We start from the raw sequence: 20,545 nt of genomic DNA on the forward strand, positions 1-20,545 counted from the left end.
TTTCTTTATGTCTGTTCCAGGCCCCATGCACAGCACTGGACTTGGTAAATGCTACTCTCATACCTGGTCCTCAAATCAGAAGTGACAACACAAAGTTGTTTGAGTTCAATCACCACTCTGTTTGCAGATCGAAGTACAGGGTTGCTGGCTGACCTTTTCTGATCCTGACTTCCAGAGCCAAGAAATCCAAATTTAAAATCTAGGCTGCTGTGAAACCGTACAAACAGAGGAAAGGGAATCCCGGCAGGAGTGCTTCAAGCTGGGAGATATTTTGCAGAGAGGAAAAGCAGCCTTTCCCAGTGGCAGAAGTCGTGCCTTGCCCCATGCCGAATAAAATGGCTGTGCTGTGAAGAGACAGCAAGAGGATGAGGGACCGGAGAAGGACAGGGGCAGGGCAGGGAGCTTCCAGCACGGCCCCTGTGTGAGGAGCAGGTGACCTTCCTGCCCAGTCTTTACTGACCTTGTCTCTTCCCATCTTTACAGCCCAGTCTTGATGTCCACATACACTCAGCTGCCAGCGCTTCTGCCCTCAGCAGCCTTGTTGCTGAGGAGACCATTAAGGTGCCTGAAGAGCACGTGGCTAAAACACTCTTTATCCCAGCAGTTGCTGATGTTGTCTCTAAGTAGGCACCTCTTACCAGCTTACCTCAAACCCAGGAACACATCTAGCTGAGACTCAGAGTGAAGCTTTTAGTGTGGGCACACGTGATGTTGTCCACAGCTCTTCAGGCTTTTTTCTTGCCTGGTGCTGGGTTTTTTCTTAACAGCTCCTGACAAAGGGGAAAGGTGGGGGTGCTGCAGCCAGCCAGGAGCAATTGTCTTGCTTCTTTTGCCACACTGCTCCCACCATGGCAGGAGAGGCAATAAAAAACCAAATGGCTATAGGAAGTTTCGCCACTGCTTTAGCAGTAACACCAGGTAAGAAAGAGAAAAGCACATCTGGTTTTCAGTGGAGAAAAGAAAAGTATCATGTAGGAATTGTGTTCTATGAATCACCACAGTCAGTTCTGCTTTCCTGCCTCAGGGCTTGAAGCTGTGGGCTGCCCTGAGCCGTATCATGTGTTTGGCATTGGATGGAGAAAAGTTTTAGGTTTCTTTGCATCAGCCAGTCATACCCAGAGCCTTATCTACCCTGTCATGCTCAGCAGCTGTATCCAGAATGAGAATTAGGTGCTGGGCAGGAAAGAAGCTGTTCCAGGGAAGGAGAAAACATGGCTTCCCACTGTGCTGAGAGCTGTTGACTGGCATTGCCTGGTTTTCTTTCTGCTTCTGGCCTAGAGGCTTCAGCTTCTCCCAGCAGCTCTGCAACAGATTTCCCTGCACAACCCGTGAGGCTGGTGGCAATTGTCTGTGTCTCCCAGAGGTTTCTGTTGCAGTAATGGAGAATGGAAACAACAGCACAGGTTTCCCTCTGCTGTTTATTTTGCCATTAGAATCAGTCCAAACTCCTCATTTTCTTTGTTCTACACCATCAAATGCACCCCCCAGATCCCTTCCTGGACAATGATTAGTCCCCATTCCCAGGGCCATGATATCAACTGAGACTTTAGGCTTTGGTTCCCTCTCACCACTACCTGACCCCCAAATACACTCTATTTCCCCTCCTCATTCAGAGCATGTGATCTGCAGAATTCCCAGCTACTGAACCCAGCAGCAACCTCCCTGGCTCTGAGGCTGCTGCTGTACTGTGAGGGGAACCAAAACCAGCCAGACTGAGGATCTGCCCCAAGCAAACAAACAGCTGAGAACCTGATTGTGTCTCACAGAGGAGCCATAGCAGAAGCAACAGCTCTGACAAGGCCTCCCAGCAAAGCTGCATGGATGTTACTAAGCAAATGACCTTTCTCTGGAGCAGTCACTTCACCCACACTATCGAGTGCAAAGCACACACTGAAATGTGTGTGAACATCAAGAATTTGTTCAGCTCTTCAGCAGCTGAAATAATTAATCTCCAACAGCTAAACTCATTTATTTCCTCCACCTTTGCCTTTCTAGCAGACTTCAAATCCAACACAGCAATTATCTGTGCTGCTAAGGAAGCCCCATGAAGCATCTCTGGCAAACTTCTCACTCTTTCATCCACTTCCTTTGCTCACTCTGTGAGCAAAGATCTCTTCCATTACAGAAGGATACTTACAAAAAGATGCCTTCTTCATGCATTGTGCCTGGCCAGCCTGGGGGAGCATCCCTGGGCAGGTCAGGGCCCATGGGGTGACTAGGTGGAGGAATCAGCAAATTTTGATTAGGAAGATAATAACAGAGGTATGGCAAACAGCGTTCCTCTGGGCTTTTTTATGAAATCTCTAAGAGAGGAAGAATTAAAATAATCACCTGGCAACCTGCTAGTGCTGATCTAGATTAGCAACCAGCAGCTAAACCCAAAAGCAAATAACCAGAATTCCTTTCCCCAGGGCTGCCAGATTTACACACAGGGTCATAAGCAGGATGAGCTTCTTGGCACCTGGGTCTGGCACTTCCCAGTATGTCAGGCTCATGTCACACATGCCAGGGAGATGCCAGACACCAGAACCAGCACACAGTTGGCAGGACTAAGTTACTGCACAGAGAAGAGCTGACGCTTACCACTAGACACGAAACCCTGACCTGCTCACACCTCTCCCATTTCATCTACCCTGTTCCAGATCTTGGAAAAGCTGCACTCTACTGATGTGGGAAACCAGACCCTGCAGGGTTAAATATGAGCTTGTCAGCCTGAGTGATAAAAAGTAGGATAGAAAATAAGAGAATACAGTAATTAATTAAGGCAAGAAGCTGGGAGCAGAGACTGCAGAACGACAATCAGTCTGGAGGGAAGGCTGCGTGGAAAGCAGCAATCAAACTCCTTCAGTTTTAATTAAACCTGTCGCTCTATCAAGGATGTGACATCTTTGCTTCACCTCTGCTTTTGAGCTGAGAAACCAGCTGGAGCATGTAAACTGGTACTGGATACACAGGAATTTCCTTCTGGCTCCAGAGCCTTCCCAACCCAGGCTCAGCACCTGCCCTTCCTACTCATGTGCTCCTCCAAACTGGGCCTTAGCACCAGGCAGAACGTAGCAAAGGGGTCCAGGGCTTGCAGCCACTTGTCGTGCTAAATGCACCTTCTCTCCAAGATCTTCCCTGTCCTCTCTGTCCTGTTTCATTTAGGCTTCACCTCAATGTGCAGCAGTCAGTCCTGGTCTGATCTGCTCCATTTGCAATCTGGGACCAGGAAGAACAGGATCAGGGGTGAGCAACATCCCGGCTGCTCCTAGGCAAGAACAGGCAGTGTCCAGCTGTGCCACGTCATTGCTTCTGACTGCTGTTCCCTTCTCCCTGCAATGCTTTGGGCTGTGGAGTGAGTCTTCACCTGAAGAAATTATGAGACCATGTGAGCTGGCCACCAGCCATGGCATAATGTGCAGAGGGTGACTGCAGAACTCATTGTTCCCAGGAAGGCACACTGGACATGTTTCTGAAAGAGATCCACTGTAGAGGAGTGGCAGCCACCACAAAAGGAGAGACGTGGAAAAATCAGAAACAGGGAGAGAGGCAAGGGAGGCCCAAAGTGCAGAAAGCAACATCAAGCACCTGAATGGAAAAAGAAAACTAATTCCCAGCACTGTTGGCCTTCCTCTTCAGTTAGCCTCTGCACAGAAAAAGGGATGTCCTTGGAGCCGAGCTCCAGCAAGGTGAACAACAGCTTCAGTGAGCATTAGAAATACCATGTCAGCTGGGAATTAAGAGTGGGCAGGACAAAGCAAAAAGGAAAGATTTATGCAAACAGAAGTAGGGAACAGAAAAATAAGAGAAATTAGGGGGAGATCATGGCTCTGCTCATGCACATCACAGCTCTGCAAGCTGCCTGATGTCACCCAGCCCCAATGCCTACAGCACTGGCTGGGGCCAAAACTCCTTTACTTTTGACACAACTTCCAGCACCATGCATAGGGACAAGTGAGGACACCAGAGGATTTTGTAGCCCATGCAGGGCTCAGGACACTTACAAGTGCCATGACAACCTGTAATTGTTTCCTCTTCAGTGTGGAAGTCTGGGTGTCCCACAATGTCACAGCTTTCCCTAAACACTTTTTCCTAAGCTTCCCAATTTTCACCTTCTCTTAAGAAATTACAGGTACAGACATGCCTCACATTAAGGGTTACATATTCAGGATCCACACAGCACTAATAAAACACCATACACAATTAAAGAAGAGGACGGCTGTTGCAGTCACTTCAAGTTTACTGTGAATATTGAGCTGGGATGATGGCAGGTCTCAGACATGACTACAGGATCACAGAGGAGGTGTTAGAGGAGTACCGGGGGTCTTGAACTCAGTTTAGTGGGTCTGAATGAGCGAGCTCATCTCTCACTGCCAACATAAAACCATCTCAGTGGGGATAGGCATGGGCATGATGATCCTGGAGGAAAGCAAAACCACTGTGATGTGGTCAGAAAATGTGATGCAAATAGAGACGTCTTTTTTGCCTCTCTAGCCCTTGTCTAGGGCTTCTTCTTGATCTTGTATAACAGTTCCTCTTAGGGGGGTCACACCTAGGGAATGGCCAGCTGTTGCCAAAATTTCCTCCTCCAGTAGCTCCTTCTGAACAGATACCATGGCATCTTGTACCTGCTGAGTCCATGCTCCGGTACGACTGGCACCTTCATAGTCCCTCTTCCTGGTGTTCTCTTCTGGGGCTTGCGTCACCTCAGTGTTGCCTCCATAGAAATCTCCTGTCCTGTTGGCAAAACCTCTTTCCATATTGACCATATGGACTTTCCTTCCAACTCTCTTCTTCTTTTTCCTGATCTTGTTCTGGAAGAAGAGGCAGGTGAAGGCCTGCTTGAAACGCTTGCGGAAATGCTTGGAGATGAGGGCGTAGACAATGGGATTGAGGCAGGAGTTGGTGTAGGAAAGGCAGTGGGAAGCCAGGCGGAAAGCGTAAGTGGCCCGGTTGAAGGGAAAGTGGCCAAACCAGAAGCAGAGGATGACCAGGTGGTGGGGCAGCCAGCAGAGGCAGAACAGGATGGCCACTGTGACAATCATCTTGGTGACCTTACGCTTGGCTTTCCGAGACTCTGAGATTCTTTCTATGGGGTCTACAGAAGTCCACAAGAACTTGATGGTCCTAGAGTATGCCAGGCTCACCACGGTCACGGGCAGCAGGTATCCAAATACAAACGTGAGGATGTCCAGAACCTTTCGGTGCTGGTCCTCCCAGATGGGGACACAGAGGGGCACACCATGGTAATGGATTATCTGGTAGTAACTGAGGTAAGGCCCTGCGAAGAGCATCGACAGTGACCAGATTACCACAATGGCCACTCCTGCATTTCGGGATGTGCGGAGATCCCGGGACTTCAGTGGATAGCGAATGGCCAAGTACCTGGCAAGGAGGGGAAGGAGAAGGAGAGACAAAACGCAACATGGGTGAGATGAGGTAGGTATTCCTCCTGCCCTGTGGAGCTGTCATCTGCGTACCCCTTCCCATGCAGCCACCCATCTCTTCCCTCCCAAATCTTTCGGGAGTGAGGGTTACAGTGAATTCACAAAAATATCAGGGTCATTCCAACAGTGTGCCTGGGATCTCTATCATCCACTCGGCTGTGCTAGCTCAGGAAGGGCAAGCAGTGAAGCGGGTAAGAGAAGGATAGGAGCAGGACTCTCCTGTTCCTTCTGAGTTGTGTTGCTGCCCTGGAGGTTTTGCTGTTCTTGCTTATGCATGGTGGATTCCCCTCTTTCCCAAGTGAGCACTGGGTAATTAGGCTGAGAGCTTGGCTTGGTAGAGGGTGGGGCATGGGGAGCTGGGGAGACTGGCTCTGCTGGCCCTGCCTCTGGGGAGACCCAACCTGCTTCTTACAGGACACCCAACAGGGCAAGTAGTGGCCTTTCTCCCACCCTTAGCTCAAGAATGGCAAACACAGTGTCCCTGAGCTGCAGAACTCAAAGGGAAGGGGGCACTTACCTGTCAACAGAGACAGCAGCCAGGGTAAAGCTGCTGGCATACATGGTGAGGTAGATCAGGAAATGCACAGCCTTGCAGGCAAAGGCCCCAAAGAGCCACCCATCCAGGGTGTAAATGGTAGCCTGGAAAGGGACGCAGCAGATGATGAAGCACAGGTCGGCCACAGCCAGGTTGAGGATGAAGAGGTTGGTGGTGGAGTACTTGACTTGGCCATTCCACAGCAGCACAGCCAGCACCAGCCCATTTCCCACAGTACCCACAAGGAAGATGAGGGAGAAGATGATGGGCACAATAATCCCCGCTGCTCGTAGCTCCGGGCTGTCAGAAGAGATGTTCAATCCCCCTGGCATCTTCCTGTCAGACTGCAGGGATCTGCATTGGGAGAAAGGGATAATAGGCCCCGAGGTGCCTGACCCCAGCCTTTGACACTCACGTTTCTCCCAGAGATGCCAATCCCAACCAGCTGGTTAAATGATGTCACCAAGACACTCGTGACATCACTGGCAAGAATGCTGTTGTGGTCAGTCAGCCCACATCTGCCTGGCTTGAGCAGAGCTGAGGCCTCCTTCTCCTGCCCAGATTCACATTGCCATCAGAACATCTCCTGTGCTCCCAGCACCCTGAAGGATCCCTCCTGCCCTGCCACCTGGCCTCACCCACCTTCCTCCTACATTCCCAAATCTGCTAAACCCCTAGGGATTTCTTGCTTTGGCAAGTCTAAACCCTGGCTAGTGTTCAACAGGGTCTGGCCACAGGGCCATGGGGTAGGAGGCTCCCATGGGCTGTAAGTGGTGTCAGCACACTCAGCCCAGGGCTGTGCCACCTCTCACAGCAGGGACCTGATACCTGCATCACACCCCACAGCAGCAGCACCCCAACACATTCCCACCCCAAGGGAACTCCTTAAGCTGGGACCCCCTCCACCCTGGAGCTGGCTGCTCCTTGCTCCCCATGCAGTAGTTATGCTCCACAGAGGACAGGCAGCTAAACACACCTTTTCCTGATGCTGAGGGCTGGATGGTGGCAGGTAGGTGAGGATGGGGAGGAGACCCTGGAGCCACCTGAAATACAACATGATGATCACTGTGAAGAAGCCCGTTATTATCACGGCTTAAGGTATTGTGATTTGCTGCAAAACTTCCTGCAGCCCTGAGTAACGCTGTGCTCAGACAGGGAACACGAACAGCCTATCTCTGAATAAGCCTTCTCCTTGTTATGCTATCATTAGAACAAATTGTCCTTCTCTGAGCAAAAACAGAGAAGGAAAGACACTGTTATCTAGCTGCTGTTGACAAGCAATTAACTCGGTTTTGGGTCATGCAAGCTCCTTCACTCCATGCTCCCCCATCCCTCAGCTCACGCCACTTCTGCTTCCCAGCTTCTTTGTGTACCACACCAAGAGACCGTCCCTGCCTCTCTGTCTTTGGTCCCCTCTGTCCTACTGATAGCTACCTTCCAGCTTATCCATCTGGCCCCATGGGATCTCCTCACTGAAGCGGAGGAACCCAGTCTCCTTCTGGGCATGCAAAATGCACCAGGGTGTCTCTGCTCAGGGAGCCTGAGGCCACCTTTCAGCTTTGGAAGCTGGCACTCACCTTTCTGAGGAAGGGCCTGCAGCTTTGCCACTTGCTTAGGGGGAGACCTCCAGTCCAGCCCACGCAGTGGTACCGGGAGGATGCAGACCACAGAAGAGTTTATCTGGGCAGCTCGGTCATCCCATCACTCCTGCCTGGTGCTCCGCTGCCTCCCCCTGCCCGCCACCAGCTCTGCTCCCTCTCCTTCTGGAGCTCCTCTCCTCTCTCTCTGACTCCCCCTTTTCCCTCCCTCTGCTCTTGCTGCTGATCCATAGTTCTCTGTTGTTTTTTTTTCCCCTCTCCCTGAGGTTGGGTTTGAAGTTAACTCCTCTCTGCCCAGCTTTCCTGCAGGCTCAGCTGCTCCCTGCTCCTCCTGCTGAGAAGGGGGTGGCATAGAGAAAGCTCACTACTCTGATGGAAAAGGGAGGAGGAAAGGGTCCCTTGGACCTCAGCAGCCACCTCTCAATGCTGAGTGTTCAGGATGTGTTTTCCAATGCCTCCAGGGAACGTAAATATCCCACAACTGTGAGGCTCATCTCTGCCCTGTCCCTCAAATATAGGGTCTTAACCCTCTGCAGGATGAGTAATTAATTGCTGCTACTAGATGTTATTAATTAATTGTTAGTAGCACTGAGCAGATTTAGCCTCTCCCACAATGTCTGACCCAGCGAAGGAGGAGAAAGCTGGTTTTGGATTCCATCCAGTCCAGGTCTCCACTCCACAAGTACTACAGTATGGGAGGGAGAACAAAACCTCCACGATGGCCACCTCCAGAGCTCCAGCTCCATCACAGCTGCCTGGAGACACACGGGGGCTGGATGATGTGCAGGAGAGGACAGTGACCCACGCAGCCCTACTGCCATGCCCATCCTGGTGACACGACCTGTGTCCTGAGGACTTCCAGCTGCACTGAGTGCAGCTTGGTGATTCTTTCTCAGCAAGACTCAAAGGCCACCAGCTTCCCTTCACTGGGAAGGTTGTGGGTACCCCTTCCAATGACGGTGCAGGATGTGGAAAAGGAGGCGCTGGCCCGTTCCCCTCCACAGCAGCCCAAATTATCCCCGATAAATAAATTATGGCTCGATGTCAGGAGGGACCATGCGGCTTCTCCCCCCACCTGCCCCTCTGGTGGGAAGGAGCGAGGTGTCCCCGCCAGCTCCCTATCAGCCGCTGTAAGCAGGGAAAAGGGGAAGGCCATGTCTCGGGACGCGGTGATAACCCAGGGGATGCGGCAGAGTGCAAGCCCGCAGCCGGTCACAGCCTGTCACAGCGCTGCTCGCCATGGAGGGACCACACCGCAGCTGCCTCCTCCTCCTCCTCTGTCTGCTCCCACCACCGGCCACCCCGGGCCCACCGCCGCCTCCGGAGCAGCCGCTGCCGCCGCCGTCCAGCACCGCCGACCCCGCGGCCCACCTGCTGCGCGGCCAGCCCTGGGCGCCGGCGCGGCCCTACAGCCTGTCGCTGTCCCCCGAGGACTACCGCTACGCCCCCAAGCCCCGGCACCTGCGCCCCGGGCGGCTGCGCCGGCTCCTGGGCCCGGCCTTCGACCCCTTCTGGATGGCGACCGAGGAGCCCCGCGGCCGCAACGGGAGCATCCTCGAGGAGAACCTGGAGTCCGTGAGCAGGGACCTGGCCGAGGGTGCCGGGCGATATCGCCGCAAGCTGTGGCGAGAGGCGGAGGGGCTGGAGCTGCCCGCCCTGCTGCCCCCCGCCCCGGAGCTGCCCCCCGAGCTGGCGGGGGCTGTGGCCCGCCGCCTGCGGCAGTGGCTGGTGGAACGGGCCGCCTGCCGCCTCACCTCCGCCTGGGTCGACCTGGGACCCGTCTTCTGGCCCCGCTGGGTGCGCCACACCACGTGCGACAGCGGGCCCCCCGGCTGCTCCTGGCCCCCCGGCATGGCCTGCCGGCCCGCACAGCTCACCCGCATCAAGCTGCTGGCCTGGCACTGCTGGGGCCCGCAGCAGCCCGGCCCCCCGAGCTGCACCTGGCGGCACATCCCCTACCCCGTCGTGGCCGCCTGCAAGTGCTCCTGCCGCTGAGCGGGCTCCCCCCGGCGCCTGTTCTTGCGGCCAAAAGGCCTGAAAAGGCAAACATCTGTCTGGACCCACCCTCGGAGCTGGGGGAAACCCTCCCAAACAGAAATAAACTTCCAGGAAGGAAGCGGGGATGGCTGCGGTCCTTGCTGTATCTCGCCAAAACCCCTGGGTGGGGGGTGTGGCTGCTTTGCCCCTCATCCACCAGTGCCGTGAGGCATTAGCACCAGCAGAGGCCCTTGTGCAGCATTTATTTCCAGCAAAGGATGAGGGATGGAGAAATTATGGCACTGAATGGGAGGTTCAGACACGCCTGCACCAGCCCCAGACAGCTCAGTTCAAGCTGGAGCATCCCTGGTTGGGCTGCAGGCAGGGAGCCAGGGCAAGGGAATTCCAGCAAAAGGTAGGGGTGGGTCACTGCTCGGGGGGGAAACAGCAATGTGGAGAGGGCTGCAGTGAATCAGTGGGCAGTGGGGTATTTTGGGACTGCAGGAAGGCAGCCTAGTTAGAGTAGAAGTGGGAGGTGGGCCATGACCCAGGGCTGGAAGCATTTCTGGGGCTAGGTGTGCATGAAAATGGGATGGGACCTATCCCACACTGCAGAGAGTGACAGCTCCAGACTCGGGACTGCCTGAGCAGCATACAGGGTATGGGGTAGGTCAGGGAGCCTGGGGTGGGAACTGCATCCTCAAAAAGTGGCACCTGCACGACTCAGCAAAACAATCCTCTGCTTTCTGGGCTAAAAGCTGCCTAGAGCTGTAGATCAGACCGAGACTGGAAGGCCTTGCAATAAAGAGCAGGAGGATGTGCCTCAATTCAATATTAATATGATGCCTCCAAGTCAATGAGTACGGCATTATTCATTACCAGTGTGCCATCATCTGACCCTCCTGCCTTCCTGGGATTCCAGCACCACACAGTCTGTTCCCCAGACAGCTCCACAGCCTGCTGCTGAGCTTGGCCTTGAAGCAGGCAGAGCGCAGGGAGTTGGCTGCTGAGGCACCCAAGAGATATGGAGGTGAGAGGGAGGTCAGTGCGTCTGGTGAGAAGAGGAGCAGAAGAACGAGCCCACACGTGCATGCAAAAACAACTGTGAGCATCACAGGACAGAGGCTGCTCTCGCTGCTCTGGCCTGCAGCTGAGCAGAGAGACATCTGTGGGGCTGCTCTGCCAATGAGGAGGACTGGAAAGCTGGAGCAGGGTTAAACTGCTTGGGTTGTCTGCCTTGAGTGGAGCGGAGGCATCAGCAGGGATGCCTGCAGAGAGGGAGACCAGGGCTGGGGACAGCAGGAAAGGAATGTGAGGGAGGGTGGTACAGGTATACAATGGAAGTGTGCAGGTAGGGGGAGCAAGGGGTGCACATGCACTGGACTCAAACCAGCAGTGATTCAGTTTAGGGCCTCAAACCTCCCTGAGCCCATCTGGCTGAACTTTCATCTCTTCCAGGCTGCACAAGGAGCCTGAGAGCAATCTCCCTGCCTTCCCCATGCCAAAATACTGCCTGTTGAAAAGGGTTTGCAGCACTGCGAGGGCCTGGTGCCACAGGAAGGGAACTCCATACCATAGTTTATCAGCAGGCTGAGCTCATGGCCTGTGAGAATGGAAAATTAAACAAAATCAGCACACAGTTACACTACCAGCTGTTCTAAAAGGGTTTGGCTGCAGTGCTATTGAACCTACAGGACACATTTCTCCCCTGGTCCTTTGCATCCTTGTAAAGCTCTACAATCCTGGATTAACACCTGTATTCTTCTGCAGTTGCTCTGGTTCAGGTCAGACATTATTGCCCTGTAGTTTGCTCCCTGACAGCCCAGTGACACATAAGGACTTCAGAGCAGGTCTTTGCTGATACGACCCAGCGCTCCAGCACTCAGGCACAGCACACTCCACTTCAGCTAGAATCTGTCCCTGGCTGCACTCATACAGCACACAGGCAGCTGGCAGGACACACAATTTCTGATCTGGAACAAAAATGATGCAAACAAAGCAATCCTAAGAGATGGCCAGGCCCCACGTGTGCCTTTTTGAACGCTGAAATACTACAGCACAGCTTGGAGGAACAAATCCAGAGATTCCTGCCATATGGAAGAAAATTAAACGTTTCTGTCACCTGCTCTGTCCCTGGCCTTGGCCTCAGTCAGATGCAGATTCTCTCACCATGATGCTGGCCTCTGCCACCTCAGCTTGCTCACTGCCTGATGGCCTCTCTGGGGCAAGATGTCTTTCCCAGGGCAGGTTTGGGACCACTGAAGCAATGGGCAAAGCCTTGTAAGTGGGGACCAAGCAAAACTCGTGTCTAACACCTGAGAGTGAGAAAGAGACAAAGGAGCACCAGAGCTTTGGTGGGCCCATGTCCTCTTTCCCTAACCAGCTGCCAGTGGCACAGGTCGCAAAGGGCTTGGGAAACACCCCTGCCTCAGTGGGGAACTGCAGCAGTCAGATCTGCCAGGGTGATGCTGCTGGACCCACAGGATAGCAGAGAAGAAGCAGGCAACATCAGCAACGCTGTTATTTTCATCAGCAGGAGACAACAGGAACTGCAGCACTTCAGCATCTGGACTGAGGCTTCAGGGAAGGCATAGCAGAGTGTCTGGTCACAGCATGAGATGATGGGCATGGGGTGCAGCTCCTGGATGAGGAAATAGGAGGCAGACAAATATCCTCTGCACCGCAGGACACCTTTAATGACACTTTTAAGTGCTGGTTGCCAGTGCTACTGCCAGCACGCTGCAACAGCCAGCGGCCTGACTCATGTGACGCAGGCTGTGATGCCTTGAGGAACGGTCCTGCTTTTGGCAGCCTGCTGCTCAGGCCTTTCTCCCCATCAGAGGCACTTGGTTGTGGACAGGGATGGTGCTGAAGAGGTGTTTTCTGGCCCCTCAAGGCAGCGCTCCGTGCTTCCGTCCCACCTCGGTGAAGGCTTCCACGCAGCGGTCGATGTCCTCGTCGCTGTGCACGGCTGAGATCTGCACCCGAATGCGCGCCTTCCCCTTGGGGACCACGGGGTAGCTGAAGCCAATGACATAAATGCCTGGGGAGGAAAGGCAGAGTCAGAGCTGGCTGGGATGGAGGCAGGCTGAGATGTACTGGGTGACAGAAAAGCTTCTCTCCCAATAACCACTTCCAGCCTTCCGGGTTTTCAAGTGCCGTCTGCTCCCAGGCATGGAAATGAGGTTAAGGGCCAGCAATGGGGATGGAGTCCAGCGGAGCAGGACAAGAACCTTAATGTAAATCCCCTCCCTAACAAGAAAGAAAGTGCAGCCAGCAACATCTGGGGGAGACCATGAGGACATTTGCAGCAGGAGGGTGGAGGAGTACTGGACTTCATGCAGGAACATCCTTTGAAGGAGGGCTTGTGGTGGCACCACCACCAACTGTCCCTTCCCTCAGGGAATGTGTCTGCATACTGAGCTCCCTCCCCAGATCACCTCTGTTGAGCATGTCCTCTGCCATCACTGATGCCAGCCGAGCGTCCCCCAGCATGACTGGACAGATGGGGTGGTCTTTCCCCGAGATGGTGAAGCCAGCCGCCGTCATCTTACTTCTGAACCTGGTGAAGGGAACAGCAGGATGAGTAAAAACCTCAACAACTCTATCCTTGGAGACCACTACTTTTCTTTCCCCTGGAAGCCCTGCCCACTGAGAACTGGGTACGGTTTGCTCTGCTGTTCATCTTCTGTGCAAGACAGAGATCTCTCCTCTTGGAGTGACCTCCTGCCGTGTCCTGCTCAGCATAATGGGACTGCAGATCTTTGAGTGAACAGTGTGCCCCAACTCACAGAGATCCAGATGTGACACATCTACCTGACACAGACAGGCACATCCTGCAGCTTCCCCTGATTCCTGATTTGCCAACTGTCCTCACAGTTATCACTGGGAAAGGAGGGGTGACTAAATCACAGACAATTCACTCCTAACAAAGCTGCCCCTGCTCCCACCCCAATATGGCCCCCTCACCGTTGGGTTTTGGCAGCCATGGACTGTGCAATGGCATTGCTCTCCATGAGCAGGTCCAGGGCCTTGGATGCACAGCCCACCACGGCAGGGGGCAGGCTGTTGGAGAAGAGGTACGGGCGGGAACGCTGGCGGAGCAAATCGATGAGGGGTTTGGGACCTGTGGTGTACCCACCTGCAGACAGACGAGAGAGAATTGGACAAGGCACCCCAGGGTGACCTGTTTAGAGTGAGGCTTCTTGATAAAGCCAACCTGGCACCTATAGCAGGAATTTAGCAGCTCTAAAAATCACAGCTGATGCTTTTGACCAAAAGCTTCCACCTTGACCCCAAAGGCAAAGCATGCAAAAGATGACAGTGTAAGGGGCACAGGGCAGGATCTCCCTTAATCCTGCAGCAACATCACAAACCAAGCCTTATGCCACCAGTGGAAAGGGATAACATGCATTTGTTACTCTGTCATTAGGCAGAGGAAGGAAAAGTAAGACTGATGCTGTAGAGCTCTTCAGAGCATGCAGGATGCTGGACAGGAAGATGCCTTCACCTGCAGCTCCTCCAAGAGCTTTTCCTAGGGTAGAATTGATGATGGTGACTTTGTCCATCACTCCCAGGAGCTCATCAGTACCCCTGTAGGAAAAGGAACATCACATTATCAGCTCTGCCAGCATGCACCAGGGAAGCTGCCAAGATACCTCAAGGAAAACAAAGCACTGTCAGCCAGGTCTCTGGCATCCCTCCTTCTAGGCAAGGAGGAATAGGCCCTTGAGATAGTTCAACCCAAGCGTTGACCTTCCTCTCCTGCAGAAATCCTACGCTGAGACCTCACCAAGTAAGAGCATGTGTTCTTCATCTCTTAGAGACGGGAAAATGCTCAGACTTCCCACACAGAAGTTTAATAGTGCAAACACAGCACCTGCCAGGAGAGGTGGTACCCAGATGAGATGGCCACACCATTTGTTACACACTGAGAAGCAGCTGTCACTTGGGGATGGATCACTGCTGAAGTATCTCCTTTCAATCCAAAAGTGAGGTGCAAAGCCTTCAAGGAGTGCCCACACAAAAACACGTCGGCCATCAGCACCTTTGTCCTTGCTTCAGAATTCGTCAGGGTAGGAGGAAGAAACAGGGCTGAGGCAGCCACTTACCGCCCGTTGGGTCCCAGGAATCCTGTGGCATGGCATTCATCGATGAAGACCAGGGCATCATACTTCTGGGCCAGCTGGCAGATTTCCCTCAGGGGCGCGATGTCACCGTCCATGGAGAAGGCACCATCAGTGGCCACCAGCCGCAGTCGATGCTTCTGTTGGAGGGAAAAAGGAGTGAAGATGTCACCCTGAGCAGAGTGGCTGGCAAAGGGACACACTCAAACCCCTGTATGGAGAGGATGTACCCAACTGAGATGGAGAGGACTGGCATCACAACCAGCTCTTTGCCACCTTGCCTATCCATGCCTATTGGCAAAAACAATGCCTGTTGCATGGGAAAGGGGAGAGCTCGCCCTCCAGAACTGGTTACTGCACAGGCAGCCCAGCTAAGCAAGCACCCTGGCCTTGGGGTGGGAGCAGAGCTCCGTACCTGCGCTTCCTTCAGCTTGGCCTCCAGGTCCTGCATGTCCATGTGCTTGTAGCGGTACTTGTTGGCCTTGCACAGGCGGATCCCATCGATGATGGAAGCATGGTTCAGCTCATCTGACAGCACTGCATCCTCTGGGGTCAGCAGGGCCTGGCCGTGCCAAACAGAAAGGAACATCCTTTGCTCTGGATGCCACCTCACCGAGATCTCCCAGCCTCCCTCAGTACAGAAAACTCAGCTGTGATTGATTCCAGCTGCCACATCTCTCCTGGCACTGCTAAACTTTATAATTCCTTCCTAGTCACCTTATCCCCTGATTTCTTTATGCCAGGCTCTTGCTTCTGGCTTCTCAGCTCAAAATCTCCCTCCCCCTTTCCTAACCTGTGAGATCACCCCCGTCCCTTACCTACACTTTAAGGGTGCAGAAACGGGAGCCCTCCCCAAGAGCTGGAGCTGGCTGCAGACAGCAGAGGCGAGGGTGATTATATGCCTCTGCATGGCTTCCCTGGTGCAAGGGCCCCAAGTCAGGGTCCTTCACCACCAGCCACTGCCATCTTTTCTGGTGCCTAGCGCTCACAGCAGCCTCTGGAAGGCATGGCAGCCACATTGCTGTCACCTCCCTCCGCCATGCACAACACAAGGGAAGCCTCATGAACCTCAAAGATACCAGCATTGGCATCAAAGCAGCTGGCATAGAGAATGGCATCTTCCCGCTGGTGGAAGCGTGCAATCTTCTCCTCCAGGTCCTTGTGTATGCTCTGAAGAGAAGAAGAGAAGAGAGGAGCAGGAGTCAATAGTGGGGCAGCACAAGTTCTTGCTTGCCCAGTGATGTTAAATGCTGACTTGAAAGGGAAGGAGACAGCCAGGTTTTATCCAGAAAAGGTGTGTGTGCGTGGGAGAAGTTTCTTGTGTTCAGCAAACACAGCCCTAAATATGATTATGGGTTTGGATGCCAAAGCTCGGCAGGGAGACTCCAAGCTCCCCCTGCACATGGGAGAAGCTCTACTTGTTCTTTGCACTTAACCAGGCAGGACTCAAAAAAGGCTCCAGCAGGGATAAACTGGGCTGGGCTGATAGAGCCACTTCAAGTCAGGTTCACTGCAATTTTGACCAGAAAGAGAGAGAAAAAGGCATTTATTTTCTGAATTCAGAGGGGTGTTCAATTTCTTTGCTCTCAGGTGTTGTAATGGTTTAAATTGGCCTATTTCCAGATGCTTGGCTAGTGGGGATTTGGCAGGCTCCTTTTCTCACCGGGCTACGTGTAAGTTAGCACTGTGCACGCATGCCGAGTGGGAGCGCCGAGAGGGGAGGCTACGTGGACACCCTGCGAAAGACCCGGGGAAGGGATGCTGCCCAGTACCTGGGTACCGCAGATAAAGCGCACGGAGCTGAGCCCAGCGCCGAACTTCTCCAGGGCCTCCACAGCGGCACGGATCACCTCGGGGTGGCTGGAGAGCCCCAGGTAGTTATTGGCGCAGAAGTTGATGATCCCTGCGGGAACAGAGAGAGAGAAGCGGGGGCATGGCATCGAGGGAAAGGACCGAGAGCTCTCCTCCCCGCCGCACGCACCGGCGCCGCCGCCCGCCAAGCGGAGGTGGGGACCCTGCCGGGAGGCGATGACGCGCTCGCTCTTCCAGGTGCCGGCTCCGCGGATATCCTCCAGCTCGCTCTCCAGCCGCCGCCGGAGCTGCGCCGCCGCCGCTCCCGACGCGGCCCGGGGGGCCCCGGCCCCGNNNCCCGTCGGGCGGGGCGAGCGCCGGCGCAGCTGCCGCGGCTGGCGGCGCTCGGGCGCCTGCCGTAGGAGGCGTTCGGCGTCTTTGGAGGCGAGGATCTGTCCCAAGGGGTTTAGGCACCCCAGAGCCAGATATGCCCGGAGTCTGAGGGGTTTTGGGGGAACGCCATCCATGAGATTTAGGAACTGTAATGGGGTCACGTACTAGGGTCTGAGGGATTTCGTAGCAACAGGGCATCACGGAGCTCAAGGATCAACAAGCCCAGGGGCATTGGGTGCCTCTGCCTAGGGATTTGGGGTCCTCAGCACGGCTGACTTGGATCCTTGCAGCTAGGTGGTTTATGGGTGCTCACCACTAGGGATAATGAGCCACAGGTCTGTAGTATGTGGGTGTATCCAGCTGAGGTGACCAACAGTCCATTGGACAGAGAAGTTTAGGAATTTACCAGATGAAATTAGAATACCCAGACCCAAGGGATTTGAGCCAAATGGCCAAATGTGTTTGTAAACTATAGGCTCAGTGGCTTTAGACACAAAGGGTCATAGAATGATAGAATGGTTTGGGTTCAAAGGCACCTTAAAAATCATCTAATTCCAAGCTCATGCTGTGGTCTGGGACATTTTCCACTAGACCAAGTTGGTCAGAGCCCCATCAAAACTCAGCCAGAGTATTTTTAGGGATAGGGCATCCACAGCTTCTCTGGGCACCCTGTTCCATCTGGATTAGGTATCTCCTTCCTCTACTACAACTGTCTGGGGAATTCTGTGGCCAGAGTGGTTTAGAGCACTCATTCCAGGGGACTAAGGTACCAGGCTCTTGAAAGGTGTTCAGGGTCTTCAGCCTAGGTATTCTGGTAGCCTTTGATCCAAGGGTTTTAGGAACAGGAGCCCACAGGGATTAGGTGCATCCAGACCAAGATTTCAGTATGCTGAAGTACTGAATTTTGAGTCCTTAACGGCTAAAGGACTCAGGCACCATTTGCCCAAGTGATTTAGGAAGAACAGGCTGAAGGATTTGGGAGCCATCAGGAGAGGGTGAAGACCCTGGGGCAATGAGAGTTAGGCACAGCAAGTCCAAGGGCCCTGGACACCCAGAGCCCAATGGACTTCAGAGCTCCTGGCCCAGGTGGCTGGGGATCCTGATGAACAAGAAGTTTATCTGTCTCTAGCCAAGAAGGATTAGGCAGCCGCTGCCTGAGGTTCAGACCTCGCTGAGCAGTGAGGCCAGCCCACAGGCTCCCTGCCATCCCTGGCTGTCAGGATCACCCAGCCCAGCCCGGGGAGGGGCTCTGGCAGGGGACAGGCAGGCCCTGGAGTCGTGCCAGCCCCCACTGGGCACAAAGCCAGAGCCCTCGGCTCACAGCAGGGCTGAGCCCAGCAGGTCTGCCTGGCTGGCCACCACATCCCACCTGCAGAGCTGTCCACTGCCTCAGGATGTTCCTGCCTGGGGAGCAAAGCTGCTTATGGCTGCGTTTGTCCTTTCTCCCCACGGTGATCCCACTTCATGGACACCTTCAACTCCTTGAAAGCCAATGTGGACACTCTGGCCCCGCTCCACCTCCTCTGTGCCATCCCTGCCCCAAAAGTCCCTGCCACCGCCTAGCTGTGCTGAGGCAGCTCCACAGCAGGCGGGCAGCCCAGGTTATCTCCAGCGCCAGCTCAGCCTCACACCCAGCAGCCCGACATTCCTCACGTCGTCCCCATGGTGGGGATCTGCAGCACCGGATGAGGGAACAGGGACCCCTTTTCCTCCTCCAGGGAAGGCCAGGGCTTTCGCAGCCATTTGTTCTGGCTTCCCCACCAATGTGTTTGCCTGGCCCCAGCAAACACGTAACACCCCCAGGAGATGGGGAAGGACCAGGAATTGAAATCCTGCATGACTCCAACAGGCACACAGAGTCACCATCACTCCCAATGCACAACAAGCAGTCCAGCGTTAATAAAACCAACAGACACACACACAAGAAATTTCTGAGACTTCAGAATAAAAACCCAGACCAGTAACACTTTTAAATTGTTTTTGTTTTCATTCATCACTGCCTTGTTTCAGCTATTTCAATTCACGAATAGAGCAATTCTTTATAAAATGCAGTAGAAAGGAGTAAAAACAAAGGCAACAGCTATTTACAGAACCAATGGGTAGAGTACCGAAACGCCTCTAGACTTCTCACTTCTTCTTGGGCGACTTCCGGGCACCGGACTTGGCTCTGGACTTCGACCGCCTTGCCTTCTTGGGTTTGGATGCCTTCAGGGACTTGGCCTTAACAGTCTTTGGCTTCTTGGCTTTCTTCGGGCTCCTTGACTTCTTCCTGGCCTTCTTGGCAGCAGATTTGGGCTTCTTGGCTGGGGACCTGGCTTTCCTGGATCTAGCCCGCTTCCGGGGCGAAGTGGATCTCCTGGCCGCCTTCTTCCTCTTCCTGGAAGGAGACCTCTTCGCCTTGCTGGACTTGGCTAGGCGGAAAGAGCCGGAGGCACCAACTCCTTTGGTCTGCTTGAGGACTCCAGTGGCCAGCAGGCGCCGAATGGCCAGCCTGATCTGGACGTCGGCATTCTGGCCCACCTTGTAGTTGCTCTTCACGTACTTCTGGATGGACTGCCGGGACGCGCCGCCGCGGCTCCTGTCGGCCCGGATGGCTGCCGTGATCATGTCCGAGTACGCAGGGTGGGCTGCCGGCCGCCGCGCTGACCGGGCCCGCTTGGGCTTGGTGGCCGAAGCCGGTGGCAGTGGGATCGGGCTGTCGCTCATGGCGAGTGCTTCGTCCCGCGATGCCCCGCTATGCCCTCACGGCTGGAAGCGTGGCCCGCCCGGCCTGGGACCCCCGCCCCTGGGCGGGGAGAGGCTGGCAAGGGAGCGGAGGGTGGGTGAAGCCGCAGCAGAGCCGGTGCCGCTCTGCCGCCGGTGCCCCCGCTGGTGCCTCTGCGGCCGCGCCCGCCGCCGGCTCCCTTTAAAGCCGCGGTGCGGACCGCGGGGAGGACTGCCCCGCGCGCGCCACCCGCCGCCCGTGTCCCCGCGTGTCCCCTGCCACGCCCTGACCCGAGCCACCGGGAGCGACAGGGAGGGACAGTGCGGGGGACACCGTGGGATAAATAAGAGTATTTGGGGGAATACATGGTGGGGACAAGGAGGGACACTGGCGGGAACAGTGGGGGACAGTGAAGAGCGAGGACTTTTAGTGGGGCAACTTAGGTACAAGGTGCATTTGGAAGGATATTATGCAGGGACAAAGAAGGACACTGGGGGGACATTGGGGACACTGGTAAGACAGGGACAGGCATGTCAGGGATGTTCAGAGCAACTTCAAGAGATGCAGGGGGACACTTAGGGCAGACACAGAGTTAGGGAGGGACATTTAGGGGCAACAGAAGGAAACGTGCTGGAAAAATATCAGGGGACGAGGAAAGACACTGGAACAGATTAAGGGAGCAAGAAGGGACACTAGAGAAGACACTGGGCACGGCACCAAGGAGAAAACGGGGAGCACTGGGCACAAGTCAGCTCAGCAGCAATGCCCCATGGCCAAGTGCTGCTACTCCCCCTTCTGCCCCTTCTGCCCCTTTGCTCTCCACCAGGTGCTTTAGGAACACCAGCTCAGCCCTTGCACATGGATAATGAGGGGTCACAAATAACAAGCTGTGCCCTTGTTTTGGGAGACACACAACACTGAGTGCAGGGACAAAGTAGGGACATAGTGGCAATCAGCCATCCTTTCCCCGCTGGGTGAGCAGTCGGCTGTTC

General features: G+C 54.5%; 3 protein-coding genes across 7 annotated transcripts; all 3 read right to left on the reverse strand.

Annotated features, from left to right (window-relative positions):
* Positions 1 to 94: 94 nt before the first annotated feature.
* On the reverse strand, positions 95 to 12,069 carry GALR3 (galanin receptor 3). 5 transcript variants are annotated; one of them, XM_041416798.1, is made up of 4 exons: positions 9,440 to 12,069; positions 6,941 to 7,007; positions 5,947 to 6,318; positions 95 to 5,367 (listed from the first exon to the last, which is right to left on the reverse strand). In XM_041416798.1, the coding sequence occupies exons 1-4, from the start codon at positions 9,750 to 9,752 to the stop codon at positions 4,473 to 4,475; spliced, it is 1,647 nt and encodes a 548-aa protein (XP_041272732.1). In that variant the 5' UTR covers positions 9,753 to 12,069; the 3' UTR covers positions 95 to 4,472. The 5 variants fall into 5 exon arrangements, with proteins under 5 accessions (XP_041272732.1, XP_041272731.1, XP_041272735.1 ...); XM_041416797.1 differs by having other exon boundaries at positions 9,317 to 12,069; XM_041416801.1 differs by having other exon boundaries at positions 9,522 to 9,738.
* Positions 12,070 to 12,210: 141 nt separating this feature from the next.
* Positions 12,211 to 17,047, reverse strand: GCAT (glycine C-acetyltransferase). Its single transcript, XM_041416965.1, has 10 exons — positions 17,015 to 17,047; positions 16,647 to 16,908; positions 16,438 to 16,568; positions 15,734 to 15,835; positions 15,081 to 15,227; positions 14,651 to 14,805; positions 14,050 to 14,132; positions 13,509 to 13,680; positions 12,980 to 13,101; positions 12,211 to 12,582 (listed from the first exon to the last, which is right to left on the reverse strand). Exons 1-10 carry the CDS (start codon positions 17,045 to 17,047, stop codon positions 12,431 to 12,433), a joined length of 1,359 nt encoding a protein of 452 aa, XP_041272899.1. The 3' UTR covers positions 12,211 to 12,430.
* A 1,766-nt stretch (positions 17,048 to 18,813) lies between these two features.
* On the reverse strand, positions 18,814 to 19,756 carry LOC121342469 (histone H5). The gene has a single exon (XM_041416951.1). The coding sequence runs from the start codon at positions 19,553 to 19,555 to the stop codon at positions 18,977 to 18,979; it is 579 nt and encodes a 192-aa protein (XP_041272885.1). The 5' UTR covers positions 19,556 to 19,756; the 3' UTR covers positions 18,814 to 18,976.
* Positions 19,757 to 20,545: the final 789 nt, after the last annotated feature.

This window comes from Onychostruthus taczanowskii, unplaced genomic scaffold (assembly GCF_017590055.1).
Source record: "Onychostruthus taczanowskii isolate IOZ18803 unplaced genomic scaffold, ASM1759005v1 scaffold53, whole genome shotgun sequence".
NCBI classification, from domain to species: domain Eukaryota; kingdom Metazoa; phylum Chordata; class Aves; order Passeriformes; family Passeridae; genus Onychostruthus; species Onychostruthus taczanowskii.

Excerpts from the sequence above, each read along its gene's own strand:
- GALR3 (XM_041416797.1), bottom strand. The coding sequence starts at position 9,752 with ATGAGGGGCAAAGCAGCCACACCCCCCACCCAGGGGTTTTGGCGAGAT. Across the intron at positions 7,008-9,316 it reads CCAGGTCGACCCAGGCGGAG|GTGGCTCCAGGGTCTCCTCC; the intron begins GTGAGGCGGCAG and ends GTTGTATTTCAG. Across the intron at positions 5,368-5,946 it reads GCTGCTGTCTCTGTTGACAG|GTACTTGGCCATTCGCTATC; the intron begins GTAAGTGCCCCC and ends CCTCCTTGCCAG.
- LOC121342469 (XM_041416951.1), bottom strand. The coding sequence starts at position 19,555 with ATGAGCGACAGCCCGATCCCACTGCCACCGGCTTCGGCCACCAAGCCC.